This window comes from Ambystoma mexicanum, chromosome 9 (assembly GCF_040938575.1).
Source record: "Ambystoma mexicanum isolate Mex_15411 chromosome 9, UKY_AmexF1_1, whole genome shotgun sequence".
Taxonomy (NCBI): Eukaryota; Metazoa; Chordata; class Amphibia; order Caudata; family Ambystomatidae; genus Ambystoma; species Ambystoma mexicanum.
The window spans coordinates 1,116,299,077-1,116,321,086 of record NC_090931.1 but is presented as its reverse complement, the minus strand read 5'-3'; the positions used below and the strand labels follow the sequence as shown (position 1 = coordinate 1,116,321,086).

The window sequence follows — 22,010 nt, the reverse complement described above, 5'->3', positions numbered from 1 at the left end:
GATCAGAAGGAGAACTGGTTTTCTACGATATTTCAAACATGTTTTATCCTTGTCTTGATGTGTAGGTGGATCGTCTGTTATGGTGGGTCAAATAAATGGTGCTGTGGTTTCCTGGGATATGTTTGACCGATGACCAGTTAATGGTATCCAATTTTCTTTCAAGCTGGGGCTCATTTCTGATACATAGGTCTAGATGTGGTTTATGGTGATGAAATGTCATTTATTTTAGGTCCATCCCATTCTAATCTATCGTGAGCATGAGTTTGGCAATTGATCACATGCCTCTGTATAATATGATTCGCGCCTTGAAACACTTGTGTATAGGCGCGTTACAAATACCATATCATATCATATCATATCATATCATATCTAATGTCTTATTCATATAATAAATAGTGGGAACCAATGTGTGAAAAGACAGGTATTTTATTGGAGACGGAGGCAAGGTTGACTAATTTCACCGGTTTTCCTGTGATATATCGTTTTTTTACAATTAATTGCTTACACTTAGGCCTGTGGCCCATGTTATAGCTGCTTAAATGGGGACTCATGGCCTACCACAGGGGTCTGCAACATGCTGCTCTCTAGATGTTTTGGACTACGACTCCCATGATTCCTCACCATTCACTGTGCAAGTTTGGGCTGGTGGGAGTTGCAGACTGAAACAGCTAATGAGCCAATGGTTGCAGCTCCCGACCTAGCATAACTAAGGTTGATGGTTAATCGAAAGGTACACAAAAGCTTTGTCAGGCATTGTTCAGCAAGCAGACAAATTCCCCTCAACAGCTAGTAGGGCTGATTCTGGAACATAATTGACTTTGAATGTTGACAGATTAATAGCCAATCAATCATTTGTTGGTAGGCGGCTACACTTTCCTATGAATTGGCTAAAAAGGGAAGTTTAGAGATTGATCGATAGATGCTTAATATTTGTCAGTCTGCATCAAGCTTTTGAAGCAAGATTAACATTGAGCGGGGCATGACAACCAATTTAGTAAAAACACGACACATCACAAACAAAATTTGCATCATCCAGAGTTATTCCACATTACAAACCAGTGATCCGTCTCACCTTATTCATAGTCTGTGCATTCTGCTTGGCAAGCTCCATGCCCATGGAGTCTGTCAAGCTGGTGAAGTGGAACTTGCTTGGGTGCTGGCGGTACTTGGCCTCACTCAGGATTTCACTTGCTTTTTTCGATTTCTCAACATCCAGGGAACCCAAAGGACTCCAGCCGATGCCTTTGTACCAAGAATTGTAGTCAACCTTATACTCATTCTGCAGAAATTGAGAAGAAGAATAAAAAAGGATGTTACAATCCCAATGAATTTGGAAGGCAGTGCAGAAAGAATGGAAGGAATTGTGCAGTTGGAAGACAGGATCCACCAAGGGCACGATGTTCTTACGTTGCTCTGTATTTGACTCATGTTCTTGGCCAGTTGGAGGTTCATGGCGTCCGGCAGGAGGATGTACTTGTGGATGAGGTGCTTATAGTTTGTGTTGGAGATGGCTGCCTGGGCCACCTTGGCGGCCATGACGCTGAACATGCTGACTGGTGTGTGGTACTTGGTCTTGGTCTTCTCGTAATCCTTCTTGTATTCCCGATCAGACTGCATCTTGGCTACATTCATGAAGTGGACTAACTTGGGATCATCCTGCAGGCTGCGGAAGCCCACCATCTTTCCTCTGTCCATTTCATAGCTGTGTTTATATTTGTACTGTTTTCAAAAAGAAACTTAATTACAACTCAACTTTCACACCAAAAGAGTTCTATGTTCAATGATTCACTTTTAAAAGGTAAACAGAGCATCAACAGACGTCAGCTATATCGAATGTGAAATTATACGCTAGTAACTATTTCGGGGAAAATCCCCAGTTTAACTAACCAATATTATTATAAATGTTATTTAACCCTTGCAGACAGAAGGAGGGGTCCTTATCAAAGGATAATGGCCCATCTACAAGTTACTGGCCGTGGCAAAGTAGAGGAGCCACTGCCACAAATGACACCTCTAAAGTTCTATAATATGATATGACAGGTTATTTATAACGCGCTTAATAACCAGAGGTTTCTAAGTGGGGACCCAGAGTTCGAACCTGTGTTGTTGCGTGTCGTCTTGCTTCCAAGGCGAGCACGTTGCCCCTGAGCTATCCTCCCGAGACTATAAGGCTCTCAGCACGTGGAGTTGCGCAAATAAAAAGGAAAGTGTTTTACTGTTGGGAACAAATGAGCACAGACAGCTGATAATGTTGATTTAATGAACATCTAACGGTGTAAAGTAAGGTCACACACTTTTGTGTTTCTTCGACCTTTGTTAGTTTGAGGCACTGCAATTCACATGCTCCTCTCTGCCTTTACACAGCTGAAGACAATTGCACCTGTGCTGCCTGTCAGGCTGCTGCTCAAGCCAGGATGTGTATAACGAGGTCTACACATCAGATATTGTACACTGCATCCCGAGAATTCTGTTTGGCTGAACGAAGGTCCAAAAAGCAAACCGTGGGCTAACACAAACGAAATGATGTACTGTGCTCAGTGCTCCAAATCATGTGTTCATAAACGATAAATCATATGCCAGACATTGTCCATCTAATGGCAGATATAAAACCTCAGATAAGAGAGTGGACATTTCTTCCACTGAATAATTTGCAAACAACACATTCAGCTGGTTATTGTAGCCTCTCCCCTCCCCCGTCCTGAACCAGAATTATGACCCAAGAGGCAGAGCGGGCACTAAGGTGAATTTGACATGGCAGGTTTCATGCAATTATACCACTTGTGAAATATAATTATATTGTGTTTCTGTTGCTCGCATGACTTCTTGAATAGTGACATGCGAGTGGCATCACACACCTCCCTCCGTCTTTGTTTCCTCTCACCGACCCACCACTACCTGGCATGGTGTCCCACTGCTCCTGCCCTGTCTCCATAATGCTGCCCCCTCACCTGGCTGCTCACATGCTAGTCATGTTGCCTTCGGTCCACCTCTGACCCTCCAATGCTGCTCCTTCTTACTGGTATCACCATTATGGAGCCCTTGCCTTCCTCTCTTTCTACCACGGTGTATTGGTTGAATTCCTGCTTTTCATCATGCTGTCCCTTGTCCAATTCCCTGCTCTGCCATGTTGCCCTGGTTATGTGCCGCTCTCTACTGTGTTGCCCGCATCCAGGATGATTTTCTATCATGGTGTCGAACACTAGTCTTTGCAATGAAGGTTGTGAAGGTGGGAGCAGTAAGATGATAAGTAAGAAAGCAGAAGAGGACAGCAACATCAGGGCAGCAACCAGGCTCAAGTGGGCAGTGAATTGTGTGGCAATGTGGCCAGGTGGCTGCAGTGACAACATGGTCATCCCACCTTGCGCAGAATACAGAGCAATCCTTACACGAGGAATTCAAAGGTTTTCTTCAGTGGAAATATGCATATCTACAATTGACACTCTAAATGGTCCATCTGGTATATGCAATGTTGCCTTATTTATTCGTATAACTTACATCGCTGGCAATGTCTCTGGAAGCTCTGGCAGCCTTGATGGAGATGGCATCCGCTCTGAGGTCATATCCCTTCTTCTTACCTTCTTCCATGGCAAGTTTGTATTTTTTCTATAGAAAGAAAATAAGGAGCAATAGAGAATATTTTAGATATTGCTTTTTGGATAATTGTATCTGATGAATTGGGAATGTAAGGTCATTTTAAAAGGGTAGAATTAGCCATTGAGGGCCGATCTGTGCATATTAGGCGTAATCCACGATACCTGCGGACGCAGGATGCGGAGAGCAAAGTGCTGGTCGCGTGCTGTGACCAGCAGGGTCTACATCCAGATCCCGTTATTCACAGAGGGGACCTGCGGAAGAAGCACTGCTGACCAGTGAGGGCACACCTTCGGGTCTGCCCTATATACCCAGTTGGGCATAGGACGCGTACTGCCTGTGACAAGCCTTGAAGGACCCCTCAGTTGCAATGCATGTTTACATTTCCACCGCTACTCAGGTGTGGGAATGGCTACAACGATGGAAATGCTCTTGCCATGCCCGAGCATGCCTGAGCATTTCCAATCAGTGCCCTTGCATACAGTGGGGGAGGGGGTCTGAAAGTCTACCGTCCGCACTGCAACTGCGGTATGCTTCATCTACGCCCAGCTACCAGATCTGCTCACCCGTCCCTCTAGATGCCCCAACTGAACAGTTTGTATGAGCAGAGCCGGCCTTAGGGCAGGGCGGGCCGGGCAGCTGCCCTGGGTGCACTCCCATTAGATCATCGCCACGCCAGCTCGGGGGAGTCTTTCAAGGTTTCCCCCGAGCTCGCGTGGGGGGAGAAGGCACGGCAGGCACCCTACTAAGATTAAATGCACTCCGCTCTCCGGAGCGGAGCACATTGAATAACAATAGGGCAACTGCCGTGCCTATTGAAAAATGGGGTCCACCCCACCGCATGACTAGGGGAGCACCTGGGGGGCATCACATTTTCGATTTGCCGCACAGGGCGCTGCAGCTTTTAAGGGAGGACCCACACTACATGTATAAAGACATTCGTGCATATAGTTTGGGTTTTCCCGAATCAGCCATAATGCAAAGTGCGATCACTTTCCATACTTGCATGAGCAAGTATTGTCAGTTTCCACGATTTGCACTGCGCCTCCCACAGGTGAATGCTTCCTTTTACCTGCATATGGTTGCATTGAGTTTGAACATACAGTGAATTTGTATAAGGGTGCCTGAATAAAATATGGACGACCTGCTCCAAGTTAACATGCGGTGTTATCCTAGACTTTTTTAAAACTATTTATTCACTAGGTTTGGAAAAGAAAAAGAAAATGGAAATTGTTCAAGGCTTTCCCTAATAATATGGGTGTGCATTTATGCATTTCACCTACAGTCTTTTTTCAAGTTCAATGCAATGCACAGTGCAGTAAACCAGCAAGCAACAGATCAATCAGGCCAAACGGGGAGAGATATCCCTCTAAGTTCCTCCAAGCATCCCATGACAGGAAGGATGTGGAAGCCATCGCTTGTGGTGTCGTTCTGCCATTGTGTTTCACGCGGTGCTTGCACTGCTGTTATGTTACAGCAAAGCTTAGCAGGGTACACATTCAGACCTGTATCTTTGGGGAGCAGATGTTACAGGACTTTGCAGGTGAGGATCTGCTTTTTGATAGAGAATGTAGAGAGTAGATCTCAGTGATTTCACATGTGTGTCAATCAAGTCCCCTGATCACAACACAAACATTCAAAAGCATGCACCGTGTTGACAGAAAAACACATTGCGTGATCTAATCATCTTTCTGAACACCAGAACTCCTTGACACACATGCGCAACATCTGCCTGCATGTGTATGGTTCATTTTATTTAAATCAGACTGCCATACATATTCCTTGCAGATGTTTGTCATGTTACAGCTGCCAAGAGTTATTTGAAATGGCCACTGTCACGCACTGCATACAACCCTGCTCCAGAATGTGCAGCTACACTCCTGTGCTTGTAAAAGACTGTCTTTCTAGCATTGTGTTTGCCTCTTCTTGCGTAATGAGCAGATCTAGATGAGCAGGGGTTGTTGGTGGGTTTCATTTTTTGAAGAAGAGAAGCGTTTGAACTTCTGCCGAATATAATGGGATCAAGCTACTCCTGAGATTGGACCGATGTACTCAGATGGGACTCTCTGTGAGATGTCCATGTCGTGTTTCTTTTCCATCATAGATGACGTATGCATTCATTCTGAGATTAAGCAGAGGATGGGATGTTATTACATCCGAAGATGTCCAAATAGGGGACCAGAGTGGGGAGAGGAATGTTTGACTGGGCAGGGAAAGCTTCAATTAGAAGAAGAGGCGCAGACTCATGAGGGAGGAATATTGCGGCGAATTCTGGAGGCAACATCTCCGAAAGGTAGAAGGCCTCTTGGAGTGAGTCCATTGGAAGACTGCAAAGATAGTGCATGGTCTATATCACAATTCCGCGGAGTAATCAGTACTCTAAAGTATAAATAGACGAAAAAGAGGGATGCCCAGAATATGAACACCACAGGAGGTACACATTTCTTGCTGGAAGATCATTTTTAGAACTAGAGGTTATAAATGAGACTCAATGGTGGCAGGGAAGATGAGGAAGTATGTTTTCACAGTGGGTGCAAAAAGCAACCGCGCTGTAAAGGTGGTGTTGACAAAAGCATTAGATTCATTTCAGAAGGACAGAGACAGGAAAACCGGCATCTATAGGACTAAACCCTGTACAGCTTCACGCCACGTGTGGTAGAAAAGCGAGGTGGTTACACTGGATGGGTCTGGAGGTCTTAGTCTGCTATCAAAATCTCCTTTCTATGTTTCGGATCTGCAGGGTTAGCAATACCTATTTGACTGTCGAGATGAGCTGTAGGCTTGACATGTGACCTAGGCTTCTTCAGGACGCCAGAGGCGCCTCTTCAGGATCACTGTGGTGTGAGCCTTTAAGTCTGATTCTGCTACTATTGTGTATGCCATGTTTGATGGCTTTCACATGTAACAAGGCCACTGAGTTTCCACATCACTTTAGATGCTGGTGCACTCATTTATGTTGGAGCCTTGAATGGCCCATGTGAAGATAGATCGATATTACTCAAGCAATGGGTTAATTCACATCAGTTCATACAGCAGAGGCGGAACTGGGCTTTCCTTGGGGAGCTTCGGGTATTGGTTAGAGAAAGGTCACATGTCACAATCTCGATGGTCAGTTGACTGGAGCAGGGATAGTCCTATTTTCTCTGGCTGGTTGATAGCCTGACTTTAGGTGGTTGGGTTAGACTGCACCAGAGGTTGGGCGGTAGCTAGTTCTTACAATAAACTATGCTGGGGTGGGGGCAGTGTGATAAGAATGTGGCATTGACCGGGTGGCTATTTTTAGATCAAGTTTAGATAATATAAGAAACTGCATGTTCTATGAATTTGCATCGAGGTTGTGCAGTCGTAAAAAGTGAAAAAGTGTTATTACGGAGCATGGAGTCAACGTGTGTAGGTAATCACTAAACCTTTACTGCTGTGCATGTTGTTGAGAGTAATTTAGGAGGTCAGGTGGGGTTACAATATGTGGCTTTGGATAGAAGGGACATAGCAAGAGAGGGTCTGCTTCCTGTTATGTTTGCTTACATGCCAGTTTCCTCTCAAGCCTTGCAACAGCCTGACTTTTACCCCAGCATGTTGGATGGCCCTAAAGGGGGACAAGTGAATTGGCGGAGCGCTGGCGTAGAGGGCGTTTCCCTCAAAGATGAGGGAGAATACCAGGGTCTGGATTATGGCTTTGAAGTCCTCCGAAAGAAGGAAGGGTTTTTTTTATCTCCCGTAGGGGGCTTAGCTGGTGGCAGTTTGAGCCCTTTGGCTCATATGTTGTGGGAAGGAGAGAGTGCTCTCTATAGTGAAAACCGAGTGATTTGACAGTTGGGGCGAGGTGAGGTGTTAAGCCATCAAGGCGCATGCCGTTTAGCCATCCTTGAATGCTTAGAAGGGTGACCAAGTAGGATGAATAATGTCTTTTTGAGATTGAGCTTCACATGAGTGCTTGTCACCCATGAGTGCTTGGATAAAGGTGAGACAATGCCTGAGACGTGAGATGCCCTGGGCGCCACTGACGTTTAGGTATAATTGGGTATCATCCTCGTATTGGTAAGGGAGATGTTGAGCTCATTGAGAGGTGATATCTGCAGGGGATCCAATGTTGTCTATAGTCTATCGGGGCCTAAAATAGACACACATGGAACTTTACCAAGTACACAATCTACAGGCCTTTTTACAATCGTTTCATTGAGAGAGCAGAGACCCTCTTGGACCTTCAACCTCACTCAATGCACCTTTAATGATTAAAATAAGGTGCAATTGGGAGGCATCATACATGCAGGTAGCCCTGATTACCTATTTCCCTTGAGATTCACATGATCTGGGTGACAAAGTGTGCACATTTATACCATACAAATAATGCAAATTCAATAGTTTCTCCTGAAGCTTTGAAACATGATATTGATGGGAGAAATACCTTCCTGCCACCGAGTCCTCCTGGGAGTTATGTTCTTACCTCACTGATGTTAATTGCATTGGTTTTTGCCAGCAGAAGTCCAGGCAGGTCCGGCATCAAATGGATCGTAGTCTTGTCCTTTTCCCAGGCTTCTTTGTAAAGGTGCTAGAAATAATAGAATTGCAAATCAGCATTCAGTTATCAGAGGAAGTGTATTTTTTATGAATATACTATAAACATATTGTCACCGGTCAATGCATTTGGGATAATGTGCAGGTTGATGGAACTTATCATGATGGCAATAGAGTGAGGGAAAGCACAATCAATACAGAGTGCCTTTGCCATTCTTGTGAGTGCAGGCATTTGGAGTGTTTGCCCAGAGGTATGGAATAACATGAGGTTAGGATAGGCCATGTAGCATCCTTGTCACAGTCTTCTACACTCCTAATTGCTCAACATACACCAAAACATGATTTATTGACAGAGACATGTAACCACCCCCAGCCCTGTTCACAAAAACCGCTACTTTTCTGCATAATGTCCTCAATATCACTCCTTCAATTTAAAAAAAGGACTGAAGGAGTACACACACTTGTGGTAACTCTCTTCAACTTGGTTGTGCACGATTATGATTGGGAGAAAAGGTCAATACTGACTGAGATAGGGTTTGGAGGACTCAGTATCTGTCCATATCCAGGGAGTAATATGTGTACCTGCCTGATACACAGCTAAGGCCTCTGCTGCCTTAACTATTGGACTGCCCTTAGGTCGTACATATGCATATGAATTCCCATGGGTAACCATTGAGGTTTGCGGCAGTGAGTGTGTTACGTAGGCCCAAAGTCCCTGGGATGCAGTGCTATTCATAATGCATGCTGGTCATGTAGGCATCCGTTGACATCCTTTCATTGTTCCTGTCAAGTGAGATGATCGTGCGAGGCCTAGCTACAAAGGGTCTCCAACATGATGGCTGCTTCGTCTTGGTCCTCCTGGTGGAGTTCATACACACTTTCTTAATTTATTTTATGTCCTTGCAATGGTACATTTTATTTGAAGGTCAAAATCCCCTCTGTGCACTATTTGCTGCAATCTTTTTTCATATTGTTTTAGCGAAGCGCTTTCTTTCCTAATTTTTTCACAAGCATTACAAATGTGTGTGGACATAAATAAGATAAACTTCATAGTAAAATATGACCTTAAATGTGTGGGCCAAAATGAATGCAATAAAAATGGTTATCTTTCCAAAAGTTTTATATATGATACAATCATTCCCAATGACATTTTCCAAAAGGGTTCTAAGGAAAATCGATAAAGGTGTCCCCATTTTTTTATGGGGAACTTGTAAGTGTCCGAAAATTCCAAAGTTTATACTATTACATAGTGTACAGATGGGAGGTTTTGGTTATCCAGACCTTGTGAAATATCAAAGAGGATTTTTGATTAAGAAGGCGACATTACTTTGATCACCGTGCTACAACGTACCCGCTTTAGCTAAATCTAGAAAGGGATATATGTAAACCTTATGCTCTAGATAACTTTACAACATGGAAACGTTATCGAAAATGAAATTAAAATTACAAACTGTACTAGCTACTAGGAAGGCCTTGGTGACCTGGTTTACAGAGAATAACCAATGCATGTGGTTTAATTAGGATGCATCACTTTGGCATAACCTGTCACTTCAAATCCAGAACAAAAACATACATTGGCATAGTTGGATCGGGAAGGGCATAATGAGAGTGAGCTACATTCTGAGGGAAGGTAGATTTTTAGAATTTCAGGAACTTGCACTGAATTCTGGACTGGGGAGAAGGGAGATGGCCCGCTACATGGAATTACGGACGCTGTTACTTCTGAGACTTAGTATGCTTGGCAAGGCGTTAGAACCTAGACCAGAACTCTGTACATTGTTTGACAGTTCAGAACACTGAGTATCTACTTATATGAATGTGACGCCATTAGATCCAAATCATTGAGAATCTTCGGTGAAGTTGAGGGAAACTTGGTCAAGGGAACTGAATTTGGAGCTATCTGAGGATAAATGGGAAGGTTTACTTGGAATTGGTTCCAAAGCTGAGATGGATATGGCCTTGAGGTTTATATGTCAAAAAAGTATAGGGTGTCTCGACTGGACCCCAGTAAGGATGCATAAATTAAACCTGATGGATAATGGACTATGTTGGAGCTGTGGTAATGGTAGAGGGACATTATTGCATTTAGTTTGGAGTTGTTGCCGTGTATGTTTTTTCTGGAGGGAAATACTTGACAGAATAGATATAATACTGAATATTACATTTCCTATATAACCAGCGCAAGTGATTTTACTATTACGAAATGGAAGATGCTTGATTGCCAAAGATTACAATGAATTGATAGATAAAGTGCTGACAGTGGTAGCGAAATTGATCCTAAGAGTTTGGAAGACTAGAAAAAAGCCTAAAAAAGAGGACTGGATAATAGAAATGCAGAAATTATGTACATTTGAGAAAGTATTCATTTTAAATAAGGACCGTGAGGATTTGTATCTCACATTGTGGAGCCCATTCTATGCTTTATATGAATGATTTTCTTATTAGGAATCTCAGTATGTGAGGTTGATTTGTATGCTGTTGATCACAAAGCAGGAGTGAATCTAAAAAGGAGGTTTTTTTTTCTTTTTTCTTTTCTCCTTTCCTTGTATGTGTTTTCGTTTGTATTGTGTTTGTCCATAGGTTCAATATTTAAAATGTTTGTATATAGCTGATTTTAATACATTGTGATTTCAAAATGTAAACATAATGGTTTTTTGGTCAATAATCTTTAATAATGTTAAGATATTTGGATCTTGTTAATAGTTGCAGATGTTCAAATGTATTGGACATGTAATTTTGCAATAAATAAATAATAATAAAATTAAAAAAAATAGCACACTATGCAGCATGTTACAGGACATTGATGGAAGAGGTATCTTCCCGTAACAAATAATCCTCTCTGTTTCTGAGAAAATAGTGGATAATTTATTGCTGTTTCGATAGTGGTATGTCATTAAGCAGTGCCCCTAATGGAACTGGTCCCAGTGTATCTTACTTGGTTCATGGTCTTGGCGTTATTCTGTGCAAGAACCATGGGCATGGAGTCCATCAAGCTGGTGAATTTCAAAGTATCGGGGTGCTGACGGTATTTCTTCTCGCTCACGATATCCATGGCTTTCCTATTCTTCTCGGCCTCTTGAGAACCAAAAGGGATCCAGCCCACACCCTTCATGAACTCATTGTAGTCTGTTTTGTAAGCATTCTGCAAGGAGAAAAATAAGGTTAGAGTCCTTGTAAAGATCATAAATGCAGACGCTTGGGGTCTAAAAGCTGATATAAATGATTGGCTTGTATCCTTCAAAACCGGCCAAAAATACTCATAACCCCTCTGCGATCAGTGTCACACATGTTCACTGTAAACAAATACAATATATTGTGAGCCCTTTCATCTACTGTAAAGTTCAATCTTTTCCTAGAACAATTAAGTGAAAATGACTCAATTTGCATCTACACTCATTTACAACGTTAACATAAATAATGATGAATTTTGTTAGAAAAAAGCGTATCACATCTACGGTGGCCTCTTATCCAAGGACAACACACCATATGAAAAGCAATGGCACCATTTCACAACTTGAAGGCAGGCTCTGACTTACATCACTCTGTATCTGCATCCTGTTCTTGGCCAGCTGCAGGCTCATGGAGTCAGGCAGAAGGTTGTAGCTGTGGATCAGATGCTTGTAGTTGGTGTTGGTGGCTACTGCTTGGGCCAGCTTGGCCGCGGTCACACTGACCATATCGACTGGTGTGTGGAATTTTGTCTTTGCCTTTTCATAATCCTTTTTGTACTCGCGTTCCGACTGCATCTTGGCCACTTGCATGAAGTGCACCAACTTGGGGTCATCTTGAAGACTGCGGAAGCCGATGTGCTTTCCTCGTGTCTTCTCGTAAGCTAATTTGTACTTATACTGGGGGAGGAAATAAGCGCAAACGTTAGCAGCATCATTTAAAGCATTCAATAAAGTCTCGGCAGGTATGTTTAGTTAAAGGCACGTAAGAGACTTAATTGCAGAAAAACTATGGCTTGCCATGTTAGGAAATTGTGCATTTTAGCAATTCCTTTTATGTAGTTCCAGCTGCAAACGGTGCCCTTTAAGGCCTGCCACTTCTGATCATTAATATGAATAAAGTGCTAGAGAATAGGATCTGTTACCATTGCGATGGTCCTTGGTGTTGTCATACCAAGGATAGTGCAGCTGTAGACAGGTGATGGGAACTGTATCAGGTAATAAAATCGCGGCAAAAATGTCGCTGATAAATAAATCGCGGCATAAATGCTGTGGTTTGACCCAGTAAAGGTGTACCCCATTATACCATTTAAGGGGAGCGGAGGTTGCAGGGCTGTCCCCCACTGCCCTTAAATGGTGTAATGGGTCCGGGGGTTGCAGGGGTGTCCCCTGCATCCTTTACATGATTGTGGCAGCAAAACCACTGCATTTTTGCAGCGGTATTTTGTATCCACAGCTATTTTTGCTGCAATTTTAAGACAAGGAACCATGGGAACTAGGTCGCTGACAGAAGGGATTGAATAGCTTTGCAAAAGCCGAGCTGATTGCTGATAGCACAGACACGTGTGATTGAAGGAGTTTGCTTCAAAGAGGTGCTGCTTCCACCAAAAGGGAGCATCCAAAATACCCAATGTGTTGAGCTTCTGAGAGCTCTGTCTGGGATGGTAGGAAATTGTGGATTTTGAAAAGAACCGCTTGCTCCATAAAAGGCTTGGTCGCCATGCAGAGGGTCTTAAAAGGGACCTACTTGTGATTGACGGCCATTGTAGTGTGCATCCTATTGGCATAGTACGGGACTAGCAAAACGCAATGAGTCTGAGCTACTGAACTGCTCATTAGATCCATTGAAGGTGGTGTGAGGTAGCTTGAGGGAGGCCTTCAACTAATGTTCAAATCAGAGAGTCGATGTGCGGTTCACCCAAGAACAATTGTCCTTTGGTCGTGTCCGTGTGTGAGTGTGTGTGTGCGCGCGCGTGCGCCGTATGTGTGTGTGTCTTAGTCGATACGTATACATGCACATAAGAAACTGAACTCACATCACTAGCAATATCTCTGGATGCTCTGGCCGCTTTGATGGAGATGGCATCGGGCCTCAGGTCATATCCCTTCTTCTTGTCATCCTCCCAGGCGTGTCTGTAGAGTTTCTGAGGGAATAACAGAGCACAGACACTCTGTGTTAGAGAAGCTCAAGCACTTACACAGCATCCACGTAGCGGTGGAGTTTGCATGCACTTACGTCACTCATGTTGAGCTGGTTGACTTTGGAGAGTAGGATTTCCGGAGTGTCTGGCATTACATGGATCTTCGTCTTGTCTTTGTTCCAGGTGTCAGTGTAAAGTCTCTGTAAACACATGGTTTAGAAAAAGGTGAATTAAGTGCATGAAAAAATGAAGATGAAACCACCAATATGGTTCTCCCTATTAGGAGGAAGTATGACTGGTAATTCTGCAAATTTACTAAATGTTCCTTCACTAAAACAAAACAACTGATTAGATGTACCTCCTTCCACTGTCATTTAATTGAAACTGAGAGACATGATACAGACTTTGTTACGACGAGTACCTATGTTTCCTTATACATTTGAAATGATTAATAATTATATTAATATTTAAATCCCATTCGTTTCTTTTAAACATATTGTAATAATAAAATGTGCTTTCTGTTACAACAAATATGATAATGCTATTGCTTTCTCTAAGGAATTCAAAAGGGAAGAGAGGAAGGAAGGAAGGAAGGAAGAAAGAAAGAAAGAAAGAAAGAAAGAAAGAAAGAAAGAAAGAAAGAAAGAAAGAAAGAAAGAAAGAAAGAAAGAAAGAAAGAAAGAAAGAAAGAAAGAAAGAAAGAAAGAATGAATTTGCAATCACACATGTGTAAAAGTGAATGTTATACATATTGGAACCCAGCAGTTGGGCTCAAACACTAGGTCCTCACCTTGTTCATGGTCAGAGCATTACTTCTCGCGAGCACCTGGTCCATTGCATCGTGGGGGATTGTGAACTTGAGTGTGTCTGGATGCTGGCGGTAATTATGTTCACTGAGGATCTCTTTAGCCTTCTTTGCTTTCTGAACTTCCAAAGAGCCAATCGGCACCCAGCCAACCCCTTTAAGCCAATTGTTGAAGTCAGCCTTGTAGAGGTTCTAAGAGATAAAGAAAACATGATAATATGTGACAGTGATGCAAAAAGCGGTGGACACGCCAGGATAGCTTTTTCCAAATTACTCTCCATTATCAAACACGCCATCCTAGATCCAATTACACCGTTATCGTGTCTTTGAAATATCGCTTTATTTCTGAGATGTTTGGCCTATAAACATGGTTATTATGGGGGCCCAAAGTGTAAACTTCAACCTGCACTTCTCAAGGGGATAGCATCAAGGGATTAAGAGGGCCACCTGGATTGACAAAAGCAACGAATGAGGTTTGGGTCAAAAGCATACAATCGGGCGCCCAGGTGGCAAGTTTCCTTCTGCAAAGGGGGGCAGGTCGTAACGGGTGCTTAGACTGATAGGCAGGGTTGCTATAAGGGAATGGGCGGCTCAGACAAAGAATGTGTACAGATTTAGTAGCAGTAACACTGCCATCGTGTTGTGATTGCTAACCAGGGAGATGATGCAGGTGAGGAGGAGGTGGGCAGCCTGTTGAAGGCTTCAGTTTTGCCGTTGGTAAGTTAGATACAAGTATGCAAAGGTGCAGACGGACTAGCCAAAGAGGATGTGAAGTGGAAGGCCAGGGAAAGCTACATGCAAGCCACCAAAGAGAAACATAAGTAGTGGAATGGTGGTGCAGCAGAACCTTCAAATGCTCTCAGGACAGACACCTTATTCACAGGGTAGAGGAGGATGTTTAACCAAATGGAATCCTGGGGGTGAGGCCATGTAAGGGTAGAGGAACTAGGGAACAAAGCTGGACACTGCGAGCAGATAGCCTGCCGTGAGTCCACTTCACATGGCAGGCCTTGGGCGGGGATAAGGCCCTCAACGAGCATCACCTGGCATGTGAGAATCTTTCACCGAACACACAGCATCACCCGATTCCCTAAATGTGTTACAAAGAGCTTCCGAGGGGCACGCAACGAACACCAAGGAGCTTTTCTCGGGTGATATGAGCACTGTCACAAGCTGCTGACCATGCTGTACAAATTACCACCCAATATAGAGAAAGAAAGCACATAAAAAAACAAAACGGATTGCACACATGGGCTTTCACACAGGCACCCACCGAGATTACAGTTTGGTCATCAATTCTAACAAAATAGCATCACTGTAGACCACAAAAAGAAGGATTATTAGTACATCCCCAGCTGCTTCCCAGCGGGGGGTGTATCCAGGCATGCATCTCAACATCAGAGTAACCCCCCAACCCCGACTCACACAAACCCTCCCCCTTGCCCTCCAAATGGAAGAGCAAGACAGAGGAAAGGAGGCCTTACCCTTAGGGGGCAGGGTACTAGGTTCCGGTCCTACTTGGAACTGGTGACTTAGAACACAGACCTCCAACCCAAGATTCCTGAAAGGCCTGCATTCTGAGATATTCAAGAATACCCTACCTGCATTACGAGCGGGGACTGGGCACAGGGCAGCCAGCGGGCAGCACAATCTATCTTATTGGTAGCTAATAAGTAATCCACCTGGCAGTCTGCCTGCAAATGCTTGGCCGGGAAGGCAACTCACAGCCGGAAGGTCCCGTACTTCGCCACGAGACATTTCCTGACCTATTACCCCTTTTCCCCATAATAGGGTCCATGAGATGACTGTGTCAAATATTGTCCCATTTCCACTCAAAAGTGGTGTGAAGTGCCCATAAGGCAACACAGCACTCTACAAGTACCTGTAACTATGTGCTCAAGAGTATTTAAAAGGGGAGGATGTGTAGCATACATTCATTTCGTCATCTGATATCTGATATCCTTCTCGAGGGCTTGTAGCAGTGCATAGAGTGACAATGCATGCATGTCTTATGTCTTTCCATATGGTCATGATTTGCGTTAGTAGAGGAAACTGTGATAACACATATGACAGATAGGGGCTTTACAGTAGCTCATGTATTGGTGGGAGTGAGACGGCCTTACTCTTGACTCCCGGTGACCTTTGCCCCCAGGAAGCCCTGATGAATCTCTGTATCATGTAGCAAAGCTGCTCATTCGCTCCAATGACAAAGAGCCCTTGGCCGTGTTACTTCCACTGGTGATCCAATGGACCCCCCCATGCCTGTTAGTAGGATGAGTAGAGAGAAGGTGGCATACATCACTCTGGATCTGCATCCTGTTCCGGGAGAGTTCCAGGTGCATGGCGTCAGGCAGGAGGGTGTACCCATGGATGAGCTGCTTGTAGTTAGTGTTGGTCGACACTTCCTGGGCCTTCTTGGCGGCGGTCACGCTCAGCATGTCTACTGGCGTGTGGTACTTGGTCTTGCTCTGCTCGTAGTCCTTCTTGTACTCGCGCTCGGACTGCATTTTGGCCACGTTCATGTAGTGCACCAGCTTGGGGTCGTCCTGCAGGCTACGGAAGCCCACTTGTTTGCCCCTGGCCTTCTCGTAGGCTTCTTTGTATTTATACTGCAGGGAACAGAGGAGAAAAGCAAGACGAATTCATGGAACCAAACAGGCAGTGATCATCATTGGACAATTCATCTTAATTGAGCCTGACTTATAAAGGCGCACTTCTGAAAATGTGAGCAGATTGGAAAAGCTGCAGACAGAGGGGATACGTGAATGTGTGTGTTATCATACCCTCTGATTTATGCATTAATGATGTCACACTTCTGAAAATGTGAGCAGATTGGAAAAGCTGCAGACAGAGGGGATACGTGAATGTGTGTGTTATCATACCCTCTGATTTATGCATTAATGATGTCACACTTCTGAAAATATGAGCAGATTGGAAAAGCTGCGGACAGAGGGGATACGTGAATGTGTGTGTTATCATACCCTCTGATTTATGCATTAATGATGTCACACTTCTGAAAATATGAGCAGATTGGAAAAGCTGTGGACAGAGGGGATACGTGAATGTGTGTGTTATCATACCCTCTGATTTATGCATTAATGATGTCACACTTCTGAAAATATGAGCAGATTGGAAAAGCTGTGGACAGAGGGGATACGTGAATGTGTGTGTTATCATACCCTCTGATTTATGCATTAATGATGTCACACTTCTGAAAATATGAGCAGATTGGAAAAGCTGCAGACAGAGGGGATACGTGAATGTGTGTGTTATCATACCCTCTGATTTATGCATTAATGATGTCACACTTCTGAAAATATGAGGTGATTGGAAAAGCTGCGGACAGAGGGGGTACGTGAATGTGTGTGTTATCATACCCTCTGATTTAGGCATCAATGATGTCACACTTCTGAAAATATGAGCAGATTGGAAAAGCTGCGGACAGAGGGGATACGTGAATGTGTGTGTTATCATACCCTCTGATTTAAGCATCAATGATGTCACACTTCTGAAAATATGATCAGATTGGAAAAGCTGTGGACAGAGGGGATACGTGAGTGTGTGTATTATCATACCCTCTGATTTAGGCATAAATGATGTCACACTTCTGAAAATATGAGCAGATTGGAAAAGCTGTGGACAGAGGGGATACGTGAATGTGTGTGTTATCATACCCTCTGATTTATGCATTAATGATGTCACACTTCTGAAAATATGAGGTGATTGGAAAAGCTGCGGACAGAGGGGGTACGTGAATGTGTGTGTTATCATACCCTCTGATTTATGCATTAATGATGTCACACTTCTGAAAATATGAGCAGATTGGAAAAGCTGCGGACAGAGGGGATACGTGAATGTGTGTGTTATCATACCCTCTGATTTAGGCATCAATGATGTCACACTTCTGAAAATATGATCAGATTGGAAAAGCTGTGGACAGAGGGGATACGTGAGTGTGTGTATTATCATACCCTCTGATTTAGGCATAAATGATGTCACACTTCTGAAAATATGAGCAGATTGGAAAAGCTGTGGACAGAGGGGATACGTGAATGTGTGTGTTATCATACCCTCTGATTTATGCATCAATGATGTCACACTTCTGAAAATATGAGCAGATTGGAAAAGCTGTGGACAGAGGGGATACGTGAATGTATGTATTATCATACCCTCTGATTTAGGCATCAATGATGCCACACTTCTGAAAATATGAGCAGATTGGAAAAGCTGTGGACCGAGGGGATACGTGAATGTGTGTGTTATCATACCCTCTGATTTATGCATTAATGATGTCACACTTCTGAAAATATGAGCAGATTGGAAAAGCTGTGGGCAGAGGGGATACGTGAATGTGTGTGTTATCATACCCTCTGATTTAGGCATCAATGATGTCACACTTCTGAAAATATGAGCAGATTGGAAAAGCTGTGGACAGAGGGGATACGTGAGTGTGTGTATTATCATACCCTCTGATGTATGCATCAATGATGTCACACTTCTGAAAATATGAGCAGATTGGAAAAGCTGTGGACAGAGGGGATACGTGAATGTGTGTATTATCATACCCTCTGATGTAGGCATCAATGATGTCACACTTCTGAAAATATGAGCAGATTGGAAAAGCTGTGGACAGAGGGGATACGTGAATGTGTGTATTATCATACCCTCTGATTTAGGCATCAATGATGTCACACTTCTGAAAATATGAGCAGATTGGAAAAGCTGTGGACAGAGGGGATACGTGAGTGTGTGTATTATCATACCCTCTGATGTATGCATCAATGATGTCACACTTCTGAAAATATGAGCAGATTGGAAAAGCTGTGGACAGAGGGGATACGTGAATGTGTGTATTATCATACCCTCTGATGTAGGCATAAATGATGTCACACTTCTGAAAATATGAGCAGATTGGAAAAGCTGTGGACAGAGGGGATACGTGAATGTGTGTATTATCATACCCTCTGATTTAGGCATCAATGATGTCACACTTCTGAAAATATGAGCAGATTGGAAAAGCTGTGGACAGAGGGGATACGTGAGTGTGTGTATTATCATACCCTCTGATTTATGCATCAAAGATATGGGAAAGCATTGCGAAGACTGCACAGGTAGTGTGCATGGATGTCATTGATGTTCAGCCAGGGTGCCAGGTTCTACCCCCTGTGTCTCCTAGTACGCACGGGCCTGGCGTAGCTTGCATCCCCTGGTTCAGAGAGAGCAGGAGTAGCACCACCATGAATTGAAGGTAAAGTCCTGTTTACTTTCCTCATTTCCCACGCTAGGCCGTCCCTGTGTCTGGCATGTGAATGATCAAGGTTAACATCATGGGCCTGATTCATGGAATGTTTAGCACGGTGCAAAGTACTTTTCACTGGTGCACAGTGTCTTTGCACTGCCAACAAACACCCTGATTCAAGGAACAGTGCAAAGTGTGTTTTTGCCGTGCAATATCACTTTGCACTGCAAAAAGACACTTTGCACTGTTCCATGAATCAGTGTGTTTGTTGGCAGTGCAAAGTCACTTTGCCCAAGGGAAAAGTACTTTGCACGGTGCAAAATATTCCATGAATCAGGCCCTTAATGTCAATGTTGATGTTTTTTTCCGCACCTTTCACCTGACAGATACTAAGGGCAGAATTCATGAAATATTTGCCCGGTTGAAAGTGAATTTGCACTGCTGAAAAGTGACTTTGCACTGCCGACACAAACTGATTCATGGAACCGTGCAAAGTGTATTTTTGCTGGGCAACGTCCGGGAAAAGTCAGTGCATAGTCATTTGTGCAGTACAAAATGACTTTTCCCGGACATTACACGGCAAAAATGCATCTTCATTATATGTCTCATTCTATGTCTCATGCTCTTTGGTGTATGACAGAACAGAGGGCATTCATTACTTGTCTCATTCTGTATCTCAGGCTGTTTGGTGTATGACAGAACAGAGGGCATTCATTACATTTCTCATTCTATATCTCATGCTGTTTGGTGTATGACAGAACAGAGGGCATTCATTACATGTCTCATTCTGTATCTCATGCTGTTTGGTGTATGACAGAACAGAGGGCATTCAGTACATGCCTCATTCTGTATCTCATGCTGTTTGGTGTATGACAGAACAGAGGGCATTCAGTACATGCCTCATTCTGTATCTCATGCTGTTTGGTGTATGACAGAACAGAGGGCATTCAGTACATGCCTCATTCTGTATCTCATGCTGTTTGGTGTATGACAGAACAGAGGGCATTCATTACATGTCTCATTCTATATCTCAGGCTCTTTGGTGTATGACAGAACAGAGGGCATTCATTACATGTCTCATTCTGTATCTCAGGCTCTTTGGTGTATGACAGAACAGAGGGCATTCATTACATGTCTCATTCTATATCTCATGCTGTTTGGTGTATGACAGAACAGAGGGCATTCATTACATGTCTCATTCTGTATCTCATGCTGTTTGGTGTATGACAGAACAGAGGGCATTCATTACATGTCTCATTCTGTATCTCAGGCTCTTTGGTGTATCTCATTCTATATCTCATGCTGTTTGGTGTATGACAGAACAGAGGGCATTCATTACATGTCTCATTCTATATCTCATGCTGTTTGGTGTATGACAGAACAGAGGGCATTCAGTACATGCCTCATTCTGTATCTCATACTGTTTGGTGCATGACAGAACAGAGGGCATTCATTACATGCCTCATTCTGTATTTCATGCTGTTTGGTGTATGACAGAACAGAGGGCATTCATTACATGTCTCATTCTGTATCTCATGCTTTTTGGTGTATGACAGAACAGAGGGCATTCAGTGCATATGTCATTCTGTATCTCAGGCTCTTTAGTGTATGATAGAACAGAGGGCATTCAGTACATGTCTCATCCTGTATGTCATGCTCTTTGGTGTATGATAGAACAGAGAATATTCAGAACATGTCTCATTCTGTATTTGATGATCTTTGCTCTATGCTAGAACAGATGACATTCAGTCTATATTGCATTCTGTATTGCATGCTCTTTGGTATATGTTAGATTAGAGGACATATATGACATGTTGTATTATGTGTCTCATGTTTTGGTGTGCAACAGAACAGAGGATATTCAGAACATGGTTCATCCTGTATCCCATGCTCTATGATAGATGAGAGTACATTAAGCACGAGCCATTAGGTTACACTCACGTTGCTGGCAATATTTCTTGAAGCCTTGGCTGCGACAATGGATATGGCGTCTTGTTTCAGATCATATCCCTTCAATAGGTGTTTGTTCCAGGCTGCTTTGTAGCATGTCTTCATAAACAAAACAAAAAAGATCACGTTGAGAGCATAGTTGCAACATTTTTAAAAAAAAAAAAAAGCAGCATAAGTTATACTTTCATATCGTCACCCTGGAAACCTACGTTGGTTGCGGATTTTTAGCCCGGGTGATATGTTTCTGCCAGTGGATAATTTCATGAACATAGAAAGGAGCTATGGCTGGGTGGATCTGGTTGCCAGTATGCAAACTGCGCAAACCATGGCCTTACTACTACCCCTGGGTTCGGACAAGTGATCTGATTCCCAAGAACGAGGCTCATAGTCGCAGAGCAGTGCTGTTCGGCCTTGCCTCATCCAGTGAGAGGGATGACGTTCACTTGGACACACATGCAGGCATGATTAAGATAAAGGGCTCCCTTGTAACGCAGGACACGGCCTTTCGTCTCCCGGAGGTTCAAGCGTGTGCCTTATGCATTCTCCGGATTACCAGTATCCTCCTGTAGGCTCTTACAGAGACTCGCTGGTTGCATTCCAGAATCTGAATGCATTTAAGACACTTAACAGATTCCACTGGGCACTCTAGGATGGGGTGTGGCCAAGGCACTTTTCACAGGGAATTATCAAACCTCCCGGCAAAAGCTATTAAGGATACAACGATAGTGGAACGTAGTCAATAGACTCACTAAAGAGTCACATCCTTTGAGCCTGTTCCCTGAGGGGGCACGGTGGGTAATAATTTAATCCAATGAATGGAG

General features: G+C 43.5%; 1 protein-coding gene across 30 annotated transcripts in view; it reads right to left on the bottom strand.

Moving 5' to 3' along the window:
• Window positions 1-22,010, bottom strand: part of NEB (nebulin) — a 359,744-nt gene that overhangs the window by 230,729 nt on the left and 107,005 nt on the right. For all 30 annotated transcript variants that reach the window (XM_069616457.1, XM_069616464.1, XM_069616462.1 and 27 more), the window contains 11 exons: window positions 21,181-21,288; window positions 16,298-16,609; window positions 13,986-14,192; window positions 13,291-13,395; window positions 13,091-13,198; window positions 11,643-11,954; window positions 11,042-11,248; window positions 8,036-8,140; window positions 3,496-3,603; window positions 1,408-1,719; window positions 1,073-1,279 (listed from right to left, as the gene is read on the bottom strand). In XM_069616457.1, coding sequence (XP_069472558.1) covers window positions 1,073-1,279; window positions 1,408-1,719; window positions 3,496-3,603; window positions 8,036-8,140; window positions 11,042-11,248; window positions 11,643-11,954; window positions 13,091-13,198; window positions 13,291-13,395; window positions 13,986-14,192; window positions 16,298-16,609; window positions 21,181-21,288 — 2,091 coding nt within the window. The remainder of the gene's footprint in view (window positions 1-1,072; window positions 1,280-1,407; window positions 1,720-3,495; window positions 3,604-8,035; window positions 8,141-11,041; window positions 11,249-11,642; window positions 11,955-13,090; window positions 13,199-13,290; window positions 13,396-13,985; window positions 14,193-16,297; window positions 16,610-21,180; window positions 21,289-22,010) is intronic.